The 12,769-nt window shown below is 37.6% G+C and overlaps 4 protein-coding genes across 5 annotated transcripts; 3 read left to right on the forward strand and 1 right to left on the reverse strand.

Annotated features, from left to right (window-relative positions):
- The first annotated feature begins 200 nt into the window (after nt 1-200).
- On the forward strand, nt 201-4,955 carry Nmda1 (N-methyl-D-aspartate receptor-associated protein). Its single transcript, XM_068289422.1, is given in 5 exon segments — nt 201-338; nt 1,041-1,101; nt 3,596-3,660; nt 3,662-3,922; nt 3,986-4,955. Coding segments are annotated over 4 exon segments (975 nt in total). The 5' UTR covers nt 201-338; nt 1,041-1,061; the 3' UTR covers nt 4,595-4,955.
- Nucleotides 4,956-5,361: 406 nt separating this feature from the next.
- Nucleotides 5,362-6,829, forward strand: Lfg (Lifeguard). 2 transcript variants are annotated; one of them, XM_068289425.1, is made up of 4 exons: nt 5,362-5,825; nt 5,905-5,987; nt 6,058-6,159; nt 6,222-6,829. In XM_068289425.1, exons 1-4 carry the CDS (start codon nt 5,804-5,806, stop codon nt 6,726-6,728), a joined length of 714 nt encoding a protein of 237 aa, XP_068145526.1. In that variant the 5' UTR covers nt 5,362-5,803; the 3' UTR covers nt 6,729-6,829. The 2 variants fall into 2 exon arrangements, with proteins under 2 accessions (XP_068145526.1, XP_068145525.1); XM_068289424.1 differs by having other exon boundaries at nt 5,391-5,454; nt 5,881-5,987.
- Nucleotides 6,830-7,046: 217 nt separating this feature from the next.
- Balat (Beta-alanine transporter) lies at nt 7,047-9,070 on the forward strand. Its single transcript, XM_068290988.1, is given in 5 exon segments — nt 7,047-7,212; nt 7,272-7,581; nt 7,643-8,360; nt 8,363-8,697; nt 8,755-9,070. Coding segments are annotated over 5 exon segments (1,767 nt in total). The 5' UTR covers nt 7,047-7,099; the 3' UTR covers nt 9,046-9,070.
- A 1,259-nt stretch (nt 9,071-10,329) lies between these two features.
- Nucleotides 10,330-11,456, reverse strand: bic (bicaudal). Its single transcript, XM_068290171.1, has 2 exons — nt 11,308-11,456; nt 10,330-11,216 (listed from the first exon to the last, which is right to left on the reverse strand). The coding sequence occupies exon 2, from the start codon at nt 11,214-11,216 to the stop codon at nt 10,704-10,706; it is 513 nt and encodes a 170-aa protein (XP_068146272.1). The 5' UTR covers nt 11,308-11,456; the 3' UTR covers nt 10,330-10,703.
- Between the last annotated feature and the right edge of the window lie 1,313 nt (nt 11,457-12,769).

Genomic DNA, 12,769 nt, shown 5'->3' on the forward strand with positions numbered 1-12,769 from the left:
AAAATCAGAACACCCAAACATTATAAACATAAATAATTTAGTAAAATTTACTTTTTAATAGTTAACAGTTTTAAATTATATTCAGCGTTCTAAATTTATTCAGCTAAACGAAAATATTTTTTAAAATACCTTTTACACATTTTGAAATTGTCCGCTTAAGGGTTAATGCCACTAAGTCACAGTCGCAGATATTCATTTCCGATAGCACTGTGACAGGAGAATCGCAAATATTGCATCACATATCGATAACGATATTAAACTTGCTTACAGTTTTCCTTCTAGAAGAAAACAAAAGTAATTTCTCTGTTTTAACATTTGCGAAGTGCCACAAAAAAGAGGTGAGTTATATATGCTAAAGTATACAACAATTTTGGATATAATGATGAAATTTGTAAGTGGTGCTTCCCCGTTAAATAGAACCAGGAGTCGGCTAAACAAATGACTCATTCCTACACTCACACACACACTCATATGTAGATATTTGCGCGCGTGTATGTATTATTGATGTGTGTATGTTCCAGCTGAAGCAAAAATAATATCGTTTAAGTAGAACGCCCCACCGCTTCTCTTTCCATTCCCCGTTTCCTAAAAAGGCTGAAGCTAAAACATTGACGTTGACTAAGTCTAGGTAGTACTCACACCCCCACAGACATATGTACATACATTCGTAAACAGCCTTACTTGGAGAGGGCCTACGACATCTAAAAAAAGTTGCCACAACAGAAAAATCATTTGCTCTGTTTCATTTTTAATCAGAGATTGTAAATGCCGCAGCACGCAATTTAAATTTAGTAAAAAAAGTTAATTTTTGCTTTCCGCACTCTAAGTACTAATTAAATTAGCTACAACAAAGTCATATCAATTCTTATCTCACCTATCAACAAACATTTTGCCCTTTTATCTTTATTTACAGGTAAATTCACAACATTTAAAGCAAAATGCAAGGTGAGTCAAACTTTTTAACTATATGACTAACTAAAACGTCCTTTTTTTTCTTTTCTTTTCTTTTGCCCCTTTCTGTTTGGAGAAAATTTTTACAGCATCGATAATAAGTCCGAGCAATGTCGTGGCAAAGTGTCCCCCAATATCCACAATATCAAGGTTTCTGTTTCTGTTGATTTGAACATACACTCATGATGAATATAATAGGTACACCCTATAAAATTTAATTTAAATTAGCACAACTTTTTTTCTTTTACCTTAATCACCAAAATTTAAATGCACATTTGTTTATTGAACATTTGTGTATTCTTTACCTTAATTTGGAAATGAAAAGTTATTTTATTCAAAAGTTACAACAAAAATATGAAATTTCAGAATTTCGTGCTTGATGAAAATAATAGGTACACTTTAATTCACTAAGTCATATTTAATTTTTTTTGTTTTCAAATCACTGAAAATCTATTTTTGTTTCATTATCTGATTAATATGGAATGTATCCACCTTAATATTACCGTTACTTTTCCCATCCGATTGGGGATACTCTTAATCAAAGCTTGGCAGGACTCTATCGAAGTCTTCTTCGACGCACTCCCACAATTGTCGGTTGTTGCCACTTTTTTCTGTTCGAGACTGATCCTATAGCTCACCCCACAAGTTATCGATGAGATTCAGATCACGAGACTAACTGGGTCAAGAGAAAACCACTCCTAACCTAGGAAATTCGGACACTTTCGAGTCCTTGAGAGCCATTGGATCCAAAATGGACAATGATATTAATGTTTTTCCAATTAGGATTTGACTACAAATGGCTAATCTATCAGTTCGTATCGCAAGAAGGGTTCCTTTGATGCGAACCAAAGATTTGATCATGTAGCAAAGATTTCTTAACGACTACTTCACATGGGCAGCATCTGAAGTTCAAAAAAACCGGCCTAATATCCTTCTTAGCAACGAAACTAAAATTTATCTTTTCGGAAATGACTGTTCCTAACATTTAAGGCGCCCTATAACCAAAAACTTTGATCACCGCTACAGTGGTGCATGGTGTTAAAAATATTATAGTGTGGGGTTGTTTGTCTTGGTCAGAACACTATCCAATATTCCTAATATCTGACATGATGGGAGCAGCTGACTATAGGGATGTCCTGGAAAATATTATGCTAGCATATTTAGAGGAAAAAAAGTCCCTGTGGTGGGTTTATCAACAGGATAACGACGTAAAACACACCTCCAAAATTTTAAAAACTTGGTTAGAGGTCAATATAGTGGTCGCTCTTACCTAGCCCACTTAGTCTCCGGATCTGAATCTCATCGATAACTTGTGGGGTGAGCTATAGGATCAGTCTCGAACAGAAAAAAGTGGCAACAACCGACAATTGTGGGAGTGCGTCGAAGAAGACTTCGATAGAGTCCTGCCAAGCTTTGATTAAGAGTATCCCCAATCGGATGGGAAAAGTAACGGTAATATTAAGGTGGATACATTCCATATTAATCAGATAATGAAACAAAAATAGATTTTCAGTGATTTGAAAACAAAAAAAATTAAATATGACTTAGTGAATTAAAGTGTACCTATTATTTTCATCAAGCACGAAATTCTGAAATTTCATATTTTTGTTGTAACTTTTGAATAAAATAACTTTTCATTTCCAAATTAAGGTAAAGAATACACAAATGTTCAATAAACAAATGTGCATTTAAATTTTGGTGATTAAGGTAAAAGAAAAAAAGTTGTGCTAATTTAAATTAAATTTTATAGGGTGTACCTATTATATTCATCATGAGTGTATTTTTCTTTCATTTGGTTATTAATTTCCATAGTGACATCTCTCTTTAAGCATGCTTCTGTCTTTTGTCCTTTATTGCCTGCCTGCCTGCCTGCAGTTTCCCTCTTCTTCCCAGAGGACGGTGGAATGTTTTCTATTTAATATCAATTATTATTTCGAGGGAATGTAATCAATATGTATGAAACACTCTAGGGTTTGAGTCTGTCTATGCGGTTCTTAATAGTTATGAAATGCGTTTCATTTCGAATTGCGTTTTCTAATTAAATATTTCTAAATGGATGAAATAATACCATGAAAATGTAAATTAAGTCATACGTGTTATTCTTCTAGATTAGAGATTGTGAAACGGAAGTGTAGAAAATAATTTTATAATATTAGCCCATGAGTAAGTATTTTAACCGACTATAAAATGTGCGGTGAGGTGAGGTGCGGTTTGGTTCAAATGTAAAAAGTAACGCGTTAAAATTCAGATTCTTACTGTAGCCAAGTCGAAGTTTAATGAGTTGTTTCCGGGTATTCTTTGTCTTTGTCTCTTAGAATCAATAACCTTTAAGTAAATTAAGTATTTCATTTACGTAACGATTACATTCCCTGACATTTTACTTCATTGTTATTGTATCTCAGTTAAAAGCTGGCATTTTGTTCCTCATGTTTTTATTCGTTACTTGGAATTATTTATGCGTCATATTCATAGCTCTGCTTTAGGTTTTTGAATGTTGGTTTTTGAGAATGCCTTAGCACTGGTTTTAAGGAAAATTCATTTTTTAATTTCACGGTTTGCCAAGATGGGACATGCATATTTGATAAACAGAATTAATTCATTTATTTGCTGACATTTCTTATTCTTTGTAAAATGCGTCCAACAGATCCAAATCAGCAATATAACTATGGTGGCTATCCACCCCCGCAGGGAGGTGGTTATCCTCCACAGGGGGGGTTATCCTCCACAAGGAGGTTATCCTCCACAATTTGGTCAGGGTGCAGCTCAACCGTATCCCCAAGGACCCTACGGACAGCCTTATGGCCAAGGACCTCCACCGGGTGGATATGCCCCACAACCGGGCTTCGTAATGCCGCCACCATCATCCGGCTATGGAGCCTACGATGATCCGGAAAGTCAACCAAAGAATTTCTCCTTTGACGATCAAAGTATTCGTCGTGGATTTATACGCAAAGTCTATTTGATATTGATGGTAAGTGAGGCTTACTTTTGTATGTATGGAATTTGCTAACGATTTATCTTCTTTGCATTTTAGGGTCAATTAATGGTTACTTTCGGTGCCGTTGCCCTGTTTGTCTTTCATAAGGGTACACGCGATTTCGCAGCTCGCAACTCTTGGCTGTTTTGGGTTGCCTTCGGTGTCATGTTGGTCACAATGCTCTGCATGGCCTGTTGTGAGAGTGTTCGCCGCCAGACGCCAACCAATTTCATCTTTTTGGCCATATTTACTGCTGCTCAATCTTTCCTGATGGGCGTCTCAGCCAGTCGCTATGCTCCCCAAGAAGTTCTCCTGGCTGTGGGAATTACGGCGGCTGTTTGCTTAGCCCTCACACTCTTCGCACTGCAAACGAAATACGATTTCACGATGATGGGTGGCATACTTATTGCTTGTATGGTTGTATTCTTGATCTTTGGCATTGTGGCCATCTTTATCAAGGGTAAAATTATCACTCTGGTCTATGCATCGATTGGAGCTCTACTCTTCTCCGTTTATCTCATCTATGACACTCAGCTAATGATGGGCGGTGATCATAAGTACTCGATTAGTCCCGAGGAATACATTTTTGCTGCTTTGAATCTCTATTTGGATATTATCAACATATTCCTTTACATTCTCACTATAATAGGAGCTTCGCGTGATTAAAATTTAGTCGGTAATAGGCCATAATAACACTTTCCTTAACAAAATGTTGCACGATCGAAATCGGATCGAATCTTTCTTTTTGTTGTTGTCGCATAGCCTCACACTCTCTGAAATTTCTAAAGTTTATCCTATCCGTTCGTTTCCTTATACTATCTGAAGTATTATCTTTAAGTCGCATATATGCCTATGTGTTATTGTTGAAAAAAAGAGAATAGCGAAGAAAATTTTTTTACTCTTACATACCTGAGAATACCAATTTGTGGATGAAAACCAAAAAATAATATACCAATACAATACAATAACAATAATCATGATATTGTGTATGACGAGTAATTTAAAATATATATACAACACATACTTATATATATATATGTATTTAATTACTTTAATGCAACATTTTGCTTGCAATTGTTAAGAAAAACCAAAAGAAAATCTTTACAAGAGAGAATTTTGAAACAAAGTGGAACCATTGTAAGACCAGTTACACAGAGTTCAAATTCAACAATAAAGCGCATCTATTTATTAAAAGAAAAAGAAGCAAACATGTTAACCACAGACTGCAGTCAATCCAGATTTGTAGGTCTTCTCACTCTTAAGTTGGGGGCGTCGTCGCATAACTCAATCTGTCATAATCGAGGACTGCAGACGTTTATTTTCTTTTGGACTGCCTTATCATAATGTGTGGTGACTTTCTTATCTAAAAAGATAAGACTACAAAAAATTAATAATAATAATAGTGGAAATTTAATGTGCGTGTGTGTTGCACAGGTCACAGAAGTTGGTAATAAATATTAGTTAACCAGTAGTTCAAGAGATTTCCACCAAGTCCGAACGAACAAAAATGTACCACTACCAACAAGGTAAGTGAACTGAACAATTGCGATATGTAGAAATTGTAAGCGAATTGAGAAAATATTGTCTATATACCTATGTATATATTGTGATTCACACACGATCGGGTATATAGAAAATTAAAGTATTGTATATAGGCCAACGATATCAAGCATACAAGAAGTGACGAACTACGTGTTATCTGCATCAGCAGGTACATTTATGCATATGTATGGGTAAGTGATAGCGCTAGGCTAATCTGCCATATGGACACCTGAACAATATAGTAGTGGGTAACACGGCTCTCTCTCAGCCATTAATTTAAACCCGAACGTATAGCACACACATTAAAACGGAACGGAAGCAGAACTCCCAATTATGGATAATCATTTTCAATATGGTTAGTCATTGATTTTTAAAACTGTCGATTCTTTTGAATTTTGATTCTACTAAAGGTGATGTCAATGGCACTTATCCAGATCCGGAGGCCGACAAGGCGTTTGCCTTTGATGATCAGAGCATACGGAAAGGATTCATACGTAAAGTCTATATGATATTGATGGTGAGTAAGAAAAGGACTAAAGGAAACTGTTAGTGTGTGTGTTTAACTCTCCTTAATGTTTTGCGGACAGGTTCAATTGTCGATTACTTTTGCTTTTGTCAGTGTATTTACCTTCTCGAAATCGACTCAGGAATGGTGCATGCAAAATCCCTGGTTGTTCTGGATTGCCTTGGTAAGTGCTTTGATTACTCATATCATAGATGAGTATACTTATATTGTTTTTGTATTTTTCAGTGTGTTCTCATTGTGACCATGATATGTATGGCCTGTTGTGAGAGTGTTCGCCGCAAGACGCCACTTAACTTTATATTCCTGTTCCTGTTCACACTGGCGGAATCGTTTCTGTTGGGCATCATTGCTGGACAGTATCAGGCCGATGAGGTACTCATGGCCGTTGGAATCACAGCGGCCGTCAGTTTGGGTCTTACCCTGTTTGCCCTGCAAACAAAGTTCGATTTCACGATGTGCGGTGGTGTGTTAGTCTGCTGTTTGGTGGTCTTCATAATCTTTGGCATCGTTGCCATCTTTGTGTCGGGCAAGATTTTCGCTATGGTCTATGCATCACTGGGAGCCTTACTCTTCTCCGTGTATCTGGTCTATGATACACAATTGATGTTGGGCGGCAAACATAAGTATTCCATCAGTCCGGAGGAGTACATTTTCGCTGCTCTCAATTTGTACTTGGATATCATTAATATCTTCATGTACTTGCTGGCTATCATTGGACTGGCCCGCAGTTAGATAGAAGAAAATCTGATCTAGAAGTAATTTAGTAGTTTTTTTATATGTATGTAAATGAGGAAAAATATATAGAGAGAATCGACAATGCCGACAACTATAAATCTCTCCCAGAAGCGTTTTTTTCGTGTGTAGATGGGATGGTTGGGATCTATGTATATAGCTGTATGCACAACTGATGGATGAACCTTGTCCACGCTGCGGTGTCCAATTAATTAAAACACATGAAAGGCCATAATGTAATTATGTTCAATCAGATGAGCGACAAAAAAAAAGTTCCTAGACTGGAAGTGGCCACTGACGATCATCAGTAGTGCTTGTATTTGATTTGGGTGCAGACGAGACGACGGTATCTCGATATAAAATACAGAAATATGGATTTTGATGAAGTACTTAAAGAGGTGGGATCTTTTGGTTTGTATCAAAAGATTGTTATATGTTCGGTTCTGCTGCCGGCAGCTTTGCCCTGTGCCTTTCATGCCTACAGGTGAGAGAGGCTAATCACAGTGATTATAATCTTGCTGGCTTATTTTCTTGGGTTTGTAGTCAATTATTCATAGCTGCAACTCCTCTGCACTGGTGTCGTGTGCCTGAATTGGAGCCATGGACTGTGGATTATGTACAACTTGTTAAGAATTTAAGCATACCAAGGAAAAGTGGAGTCTATTCCGAATGTTCGATGTTCGCACGGAATTACAGTGATCTAGTACGTTATCTGGAATACCGACCACCCATCGATCTATTGCGACAGCAAGCTGAACATCTAATCAAAACGGAAGAGTCGGTTCAAGTGGTGCCATGTCAACATGGATGGCATTATGACAAATCCATTTACCCCAGCACAGTGGTTCAAGAGGTGAGCAACAGGAGAGTTCACTCACAGGAAATTCTTTCTATCTTTTCTTGTTTCCATGCAGTGGAACTTGGTGTGCGACAAGAGTTATTATGTGACTCTAGCATTGGTTATTTTCGGATTGGGTGGTCTTTTGGGTAACTATGTATTTGGCTATCTCGTCGATCTATGGGGCAGACGTCCATCATTTTATGCCTATCTATTGTTGGAGATTGTGGCGTGTGCGGCAAGTGCTTTTGCCTGGAACTATTACTCTTGGCTGGGACTGCGATTTGTGGTGGGCTTGACAGTGCCCGCCATATTGGCCAGTCCTTATGTTCTGGCCATTGAATTGGTGGGTCCAGAGCGTCGAGTATTCTGCACAATTGTCTCCAACATTGCCTACTCCATGGGGCTCGTTGCTCTGGCAGCAGTAGTCTATTTGGTGAGAGATTGGCGTGAACTTAGCTTGGCTGTCTCTCTGCCACTACTGATGCTCTTCTCCTGCTTCTTTGTGTTGCCCGAATCTCCGCGGTGGCTTATGGCAGTAGGCCAAACGAAAAGGGCCATAAGGATTCTCAAAGTCATGGCACGTGTGAATGGCGTAAGGGTCAATCGAGAGTTTATGGAACGACTTCAGCTGCGGCTGGCAAGCACACAGGCAGCTGAGGCTGCAGCCACGGCACACTATGGCATTCTGGATCTCTTCCGAGGCACCAATATGCGGCGAAAGACTTTGATAATAACCTTCATTTGGTTTGCCAATACCAGCGTCTACGTTGGACTCAGCTACTATGCCCCAGCTTTGGGGGAGATGAGATTTGGAATTTCTTTTTGGCTGGAGCTGTTGAGATGCCGACTTATTTGCTTCTTTGGCCGGGGTTAAGCTACTTCGGACGTCGTTGGATACTATTTATTTCGATGCTTGTAGGTGGCGTGGCATGTGTGGCCACATTTCTGTATCCGGACATTACGTTGCTGCTCTATTGCATTGGCAAAATGGGCATTAGTTCCTCGTTTGTTGTTTTACCTCTGCTAGCCTCTGAGCTGTATCCCACAGTGGTCCGTGGTCTGGGCATGAGCTTCAGCTCAGTGGTTGCCATGATAGGACCTATTGTAATTCCTATTATCAATCACATGGTAAGAAAAAATGAAAATGAAAGGGATTTTTTCATTACTCACTTCGTTTTATTTTAGGGTCAGCAAATGCTGGCATTGCCATTGATTATCATGGGCTGCTTGTTAATTTTGGGTGGCTTTGCCAGCCTTCTATTGCCAGAGACTCGTGGACGGAATTTGCCTCAATCCCTGGAGCAAGGGGAAGCGGTACCGTTAAGTTGTTTACTGTGCTGCTGCATGGAGAGGTCTAACAAAAAAACGCGTCGTCCCAGCACAGTGGGACCCAAGGTATATCAACGCGTAGAACGTCCTGCGGTAACATGTAAAGTAGTCTGTAGTATTTGTAAAAAGGAAATGCGAACGTTATAATTTAATAAAGATTAAATGTTTTGAATTAGTATCCAACTTTCTTATCGTGGACGGTTCTAGCCAAACTTAACGAATTTTTTCCATTAAATTTGAATTCGATAATTCCCCTAAAAATATATCGATAAACATCAAAATCGATATCAGTTCTAGGCGCTGAATTCAAATAGTTGTTTTAGCATAGTCTAGCTAGTTTTGATCGCAGATTTCTGTGTTTGTGTGATTTAATAACCATTTTATATTATAAGGCTAACCCTTGCACACGAGAAACATGTTGTGCGGTTTTAACTAGGCCATACACGAGCTGATAAGCCCCATGTATTATCATATGGTGGAAGATTCAAGAAGCATTCCATAACTTTATGCCACATTAGTGAGTCACATTGAATAAATCATTCCAGAAGCACCTATTTCCTAAGATTAGAATTCTTGGTGTGACTTCTTTGAAGTTAAATTCATTTATAAAAAAATGTGATCCGCTTTAAAAGCCGAAACGATATTCAATGTCAACAAGTATTTTTTCGGACTGGTCCTCATGTTGCCCCCACCGCCACACCTCTTTCCTTCCCTTGACGTTGCTAGGCATACACACACACGACTACTCAGTCCATGCGATGGTATTGGTGTGAGGTTATGCAAGCCAAAAATAAATATGCCTAACAGAGTATGATTTTTTTTGTTGGTTTTTTTTACAGTTCTTTTTTTTCTGTTTTTTAATGTATTGTATGATAGACTAAAACATAGTTTACAAATTATAAAATGTTTTTAACAATTTTGGTACAAAAAAGTTGTTGAGAGAACTTATAGATGTTTTTGTTTTGTTGTTGTTTTTGTTTAAGGGATGCCAAAGGAGGGGCTGCAGTATCATCATCATCATCAATAAAGGGTAACGGAGGAAGTGGGGGTGTGGAAAGAAATTTAGGGAAAAATTACTAAAAATATATATTCCATTTCTTCTTTTCCGCTTTCGCTCTTTCCTTTCTGGCAATGACTTTGTTCTGGAGTGTTTTCGTTATATCCCCTAGATCACCTTTTTCTCAAATTTAACCGAGTGTAAAACTGTATATGTATGTGTGTGGGAGGCGGTCTGAATATATATGTATCTATATAGATATATATATGTATATGTCTCTTCTTATGGTTTGTTAAGTGGAAACGTGCTTTAATTGTATGGGGAAAAACCTATGCAACACGATTGTACAACATTATGTATCTTTCTTATTGGCTTTGTTACTCATCTTAGCGCTTCCAACTAATCACTAGATAGAATTTTGTAAGATTGAAAAATTGTTTGCCTTATCGTATTTTTAATATAATTATTTTATATATTTTATGTGTTCTGCTCAGCGCTCACTTGGATGCCTTTTTATTTTTTGTAATTAGTATTTTAGTGTGTGTGTGTTTGTAGCATTACCCCCGAAAAAGTGTTTACCGGACCCCCAGGAGAGGGGGGAGGACGGCATGCATCCATCAACATGTAACATGCAACAAATGAGGCAAAACCAAAACTAGGATTGTCCCTTTGATCTTGTGTATATGCGTGTGTGTGTGTGTATGTATGTTTATCGCCTCCCCCTCCAAACCAGCCGTAGTCCTATTTATGTGTGTTTGTATGTATGCGTGGTGTTGGTATGGTTTTGTGTTTATGTGTATGTGTGTGTCTAGGCTGATGCAGCAACTTCACCAGCTTTTTCATCAGCCTTGGCTCCAGCAATGGCAACCTCCTCGAAGTTCTCGACCAGATCAGGCACATCATCATCACCGGCATCCGCACCAGCGGCACCGCCAGCACCACCAGCAGCGCTCTTGTTGGCTATTTCTGTGGCAATCTTCTTCAGTTGATGTATGTCCTGGGGTCCAAGCTGTGTCAAAATGCCGGGCAACATTTCCGAGATCGTCTTGTTCTCGCCGTGACCGGTAATGGCGAACGTGTTGGTTGGCAGCGCAGCCTGTGCCTTAGGATTGTTGAAATGAATGACGGTACCGTCATTCTTGATAATGTTCACCTCCTCGATGCCGGGAATGGTGTTCACCGAAAGCTTCTTTAATGATGACTGCAGCTTCTTGTCATCGGTGGCGGGGGTGGAGTGGACAATCTTCTTCTTGCGGCGGGGGGTGCCCTTGCCACCAATGCGCACCTGTGCCTGCAATTTCTTAAGCTTCTCTGGATTCATCTGTAATGCAATGAAACAAACACAAACACAACGAAAACACCGTTAGTTACGTGACCAATAGGCGGTTTTTTATGTATTTTCCGATATTTACTTTGATTTTTACTATAATTTAGCACAGAGCTTTGCTCGAAAACACGTGCGGCCAGTTGTAGTCAAATGTCAAAAAGAAATCGCCATGATAAAAATTGCAAAGCAGTATGTATAAGTGAGGGTAGTACGGCTAACCAATACTAAAACTCAGTGTTGATAATTAATAATCGATGACCAAAATTTGTGAATTCAACTGTAAATAATTACCAAAATAGTTGAAACATTTAATTTTTAATTTTTCCATAAGATAATTAATTAGTCAAAGTAAAGAAATATTATAATATTCTTATTCGATAATATATTTTTCAAGTCAGCAGATGTATCGATTACCGATTATTGATGTAAATTTTCTGCAGCCAATTCCGTTTCAACTAGAAACTCAAATGAAAAATAATGCTTAATTTTTTTTTAATTTGATATTAAAATTATAAAAACCATAATTTTTTATTTTTACAAAACTTGTAAATTCTTATCTACATGAGAACTATCGATAGTATAGCCACCCAGTGTTTAAATTTGTGCCAACCAGGGCTACACAAGAATATAACTCCAAGCGCAAATTATTAAAAGATTAGCAAAGCATAAAACATATAAACGGGTTAAATTTGTTTTAACATCCATATTTGTTAACCACTCTCCACTCAACTATAGACAAATACTAAATAGTTATTATACGTCAAGTAAGTAATGTTTGTGAAATAGACCCTTCAAATCGAATATGTACCTATATGTATAGCCAAAATGCCGGATATTTGACCGACACTTCAGGGCTGTAGGAAAAGCCATCAACAATTTAAAAAGCGAATCTCTCACAGAAAAATATTTTGTCCAGTTTTTTAAATTATAAAGGCGTTTGGATAAAGAATGGGCCAAGTACAGTATTCATAATATGTACAATCATGTTTATCATCTCTTGCAGTAAAAAGACTTGAAATATTTGATTTTGACGGTATCGCTATGGATTTATTCATTATCTGGATGTTAACCTTTTGGTTCACATTTGTTACCATCGGCTGCTGCTGCGCATTTTGTTGCTGCACCAAAAGCCATCGCAAAGTTAAAACCAGTGAGTAAAAAGTCGCTTAATCTTTCTAAATTAATAGCTCATAGTAAAGGATAAAAGCATACCATTAAATGTGCTTTGAGCGACAAAAAATATATATGTAAGAAACATAGTAACTTCACAATATACATATAACAAATCTGATAGATTTCTCAACATAGTGACCGCTTAGCTCATTTCTGATTGTCGACGTAGAAAATTTCAAAAATATTAAGCACATGCCTACCATTTGAAGTGATTCATGCTATAGAAAATATTATATTTTCATCATTAACTTGGAACATAATAAAAAATATAAATTTTTCTTTTCGCGGTAACAAAAAAACATTCATTTAGTTATTTTCCTAATAAATCGAAAGCTGAAAAAAAGTATTGCTAACAATAATTTTGTTAAGATTTC

Source organism: Drosophila tropicalis, unplaced genomic scaffold (genome assembly GCF_018151085.1).
Source record: "Drosophila tropicalis isolate 14030-0801.00 unplaced genomic scaffold, ASM1815108v1 contig_593, whole genome shotgun sequence".
Classification (NCBI taxonomy): domain Eukaryota; kingdom Metazoa; phylum Arthropoda; class Insecta; order Diptera; family Drosophilidae; genus Drosophila; species Drosophila tropicalis.

What these genes read in the sequence shown, in the direction of transcription:
- Lfg (XM_068289424.1), top strand. An exon ending in AAGTCTATATGATATTGATG is followed by an intron (nt 5,988 to 6,057) that starts GTGAGTAAGAAA and finishes TTTTGCGGACAG; the next exon opens with GTTCAATTGTCGATTACTTT. An exon ending in GGTTGTTCTGGATTGCCTTG is followed by an intron (nt 6,160 to 6,221) that starts GTAAGTGCTTTG and finishes TGTATTTTTCAG; the next exon opens with TGTGTTCTCATTGTGACCAT.
- bic (XM_068290171.1), bottom strand. Translation starts at nt 11,216, where the DNA reads ATGAATCCAGAGAAGCTTAAGAAATTGCAGGCACAGGTGCGCATTGGT.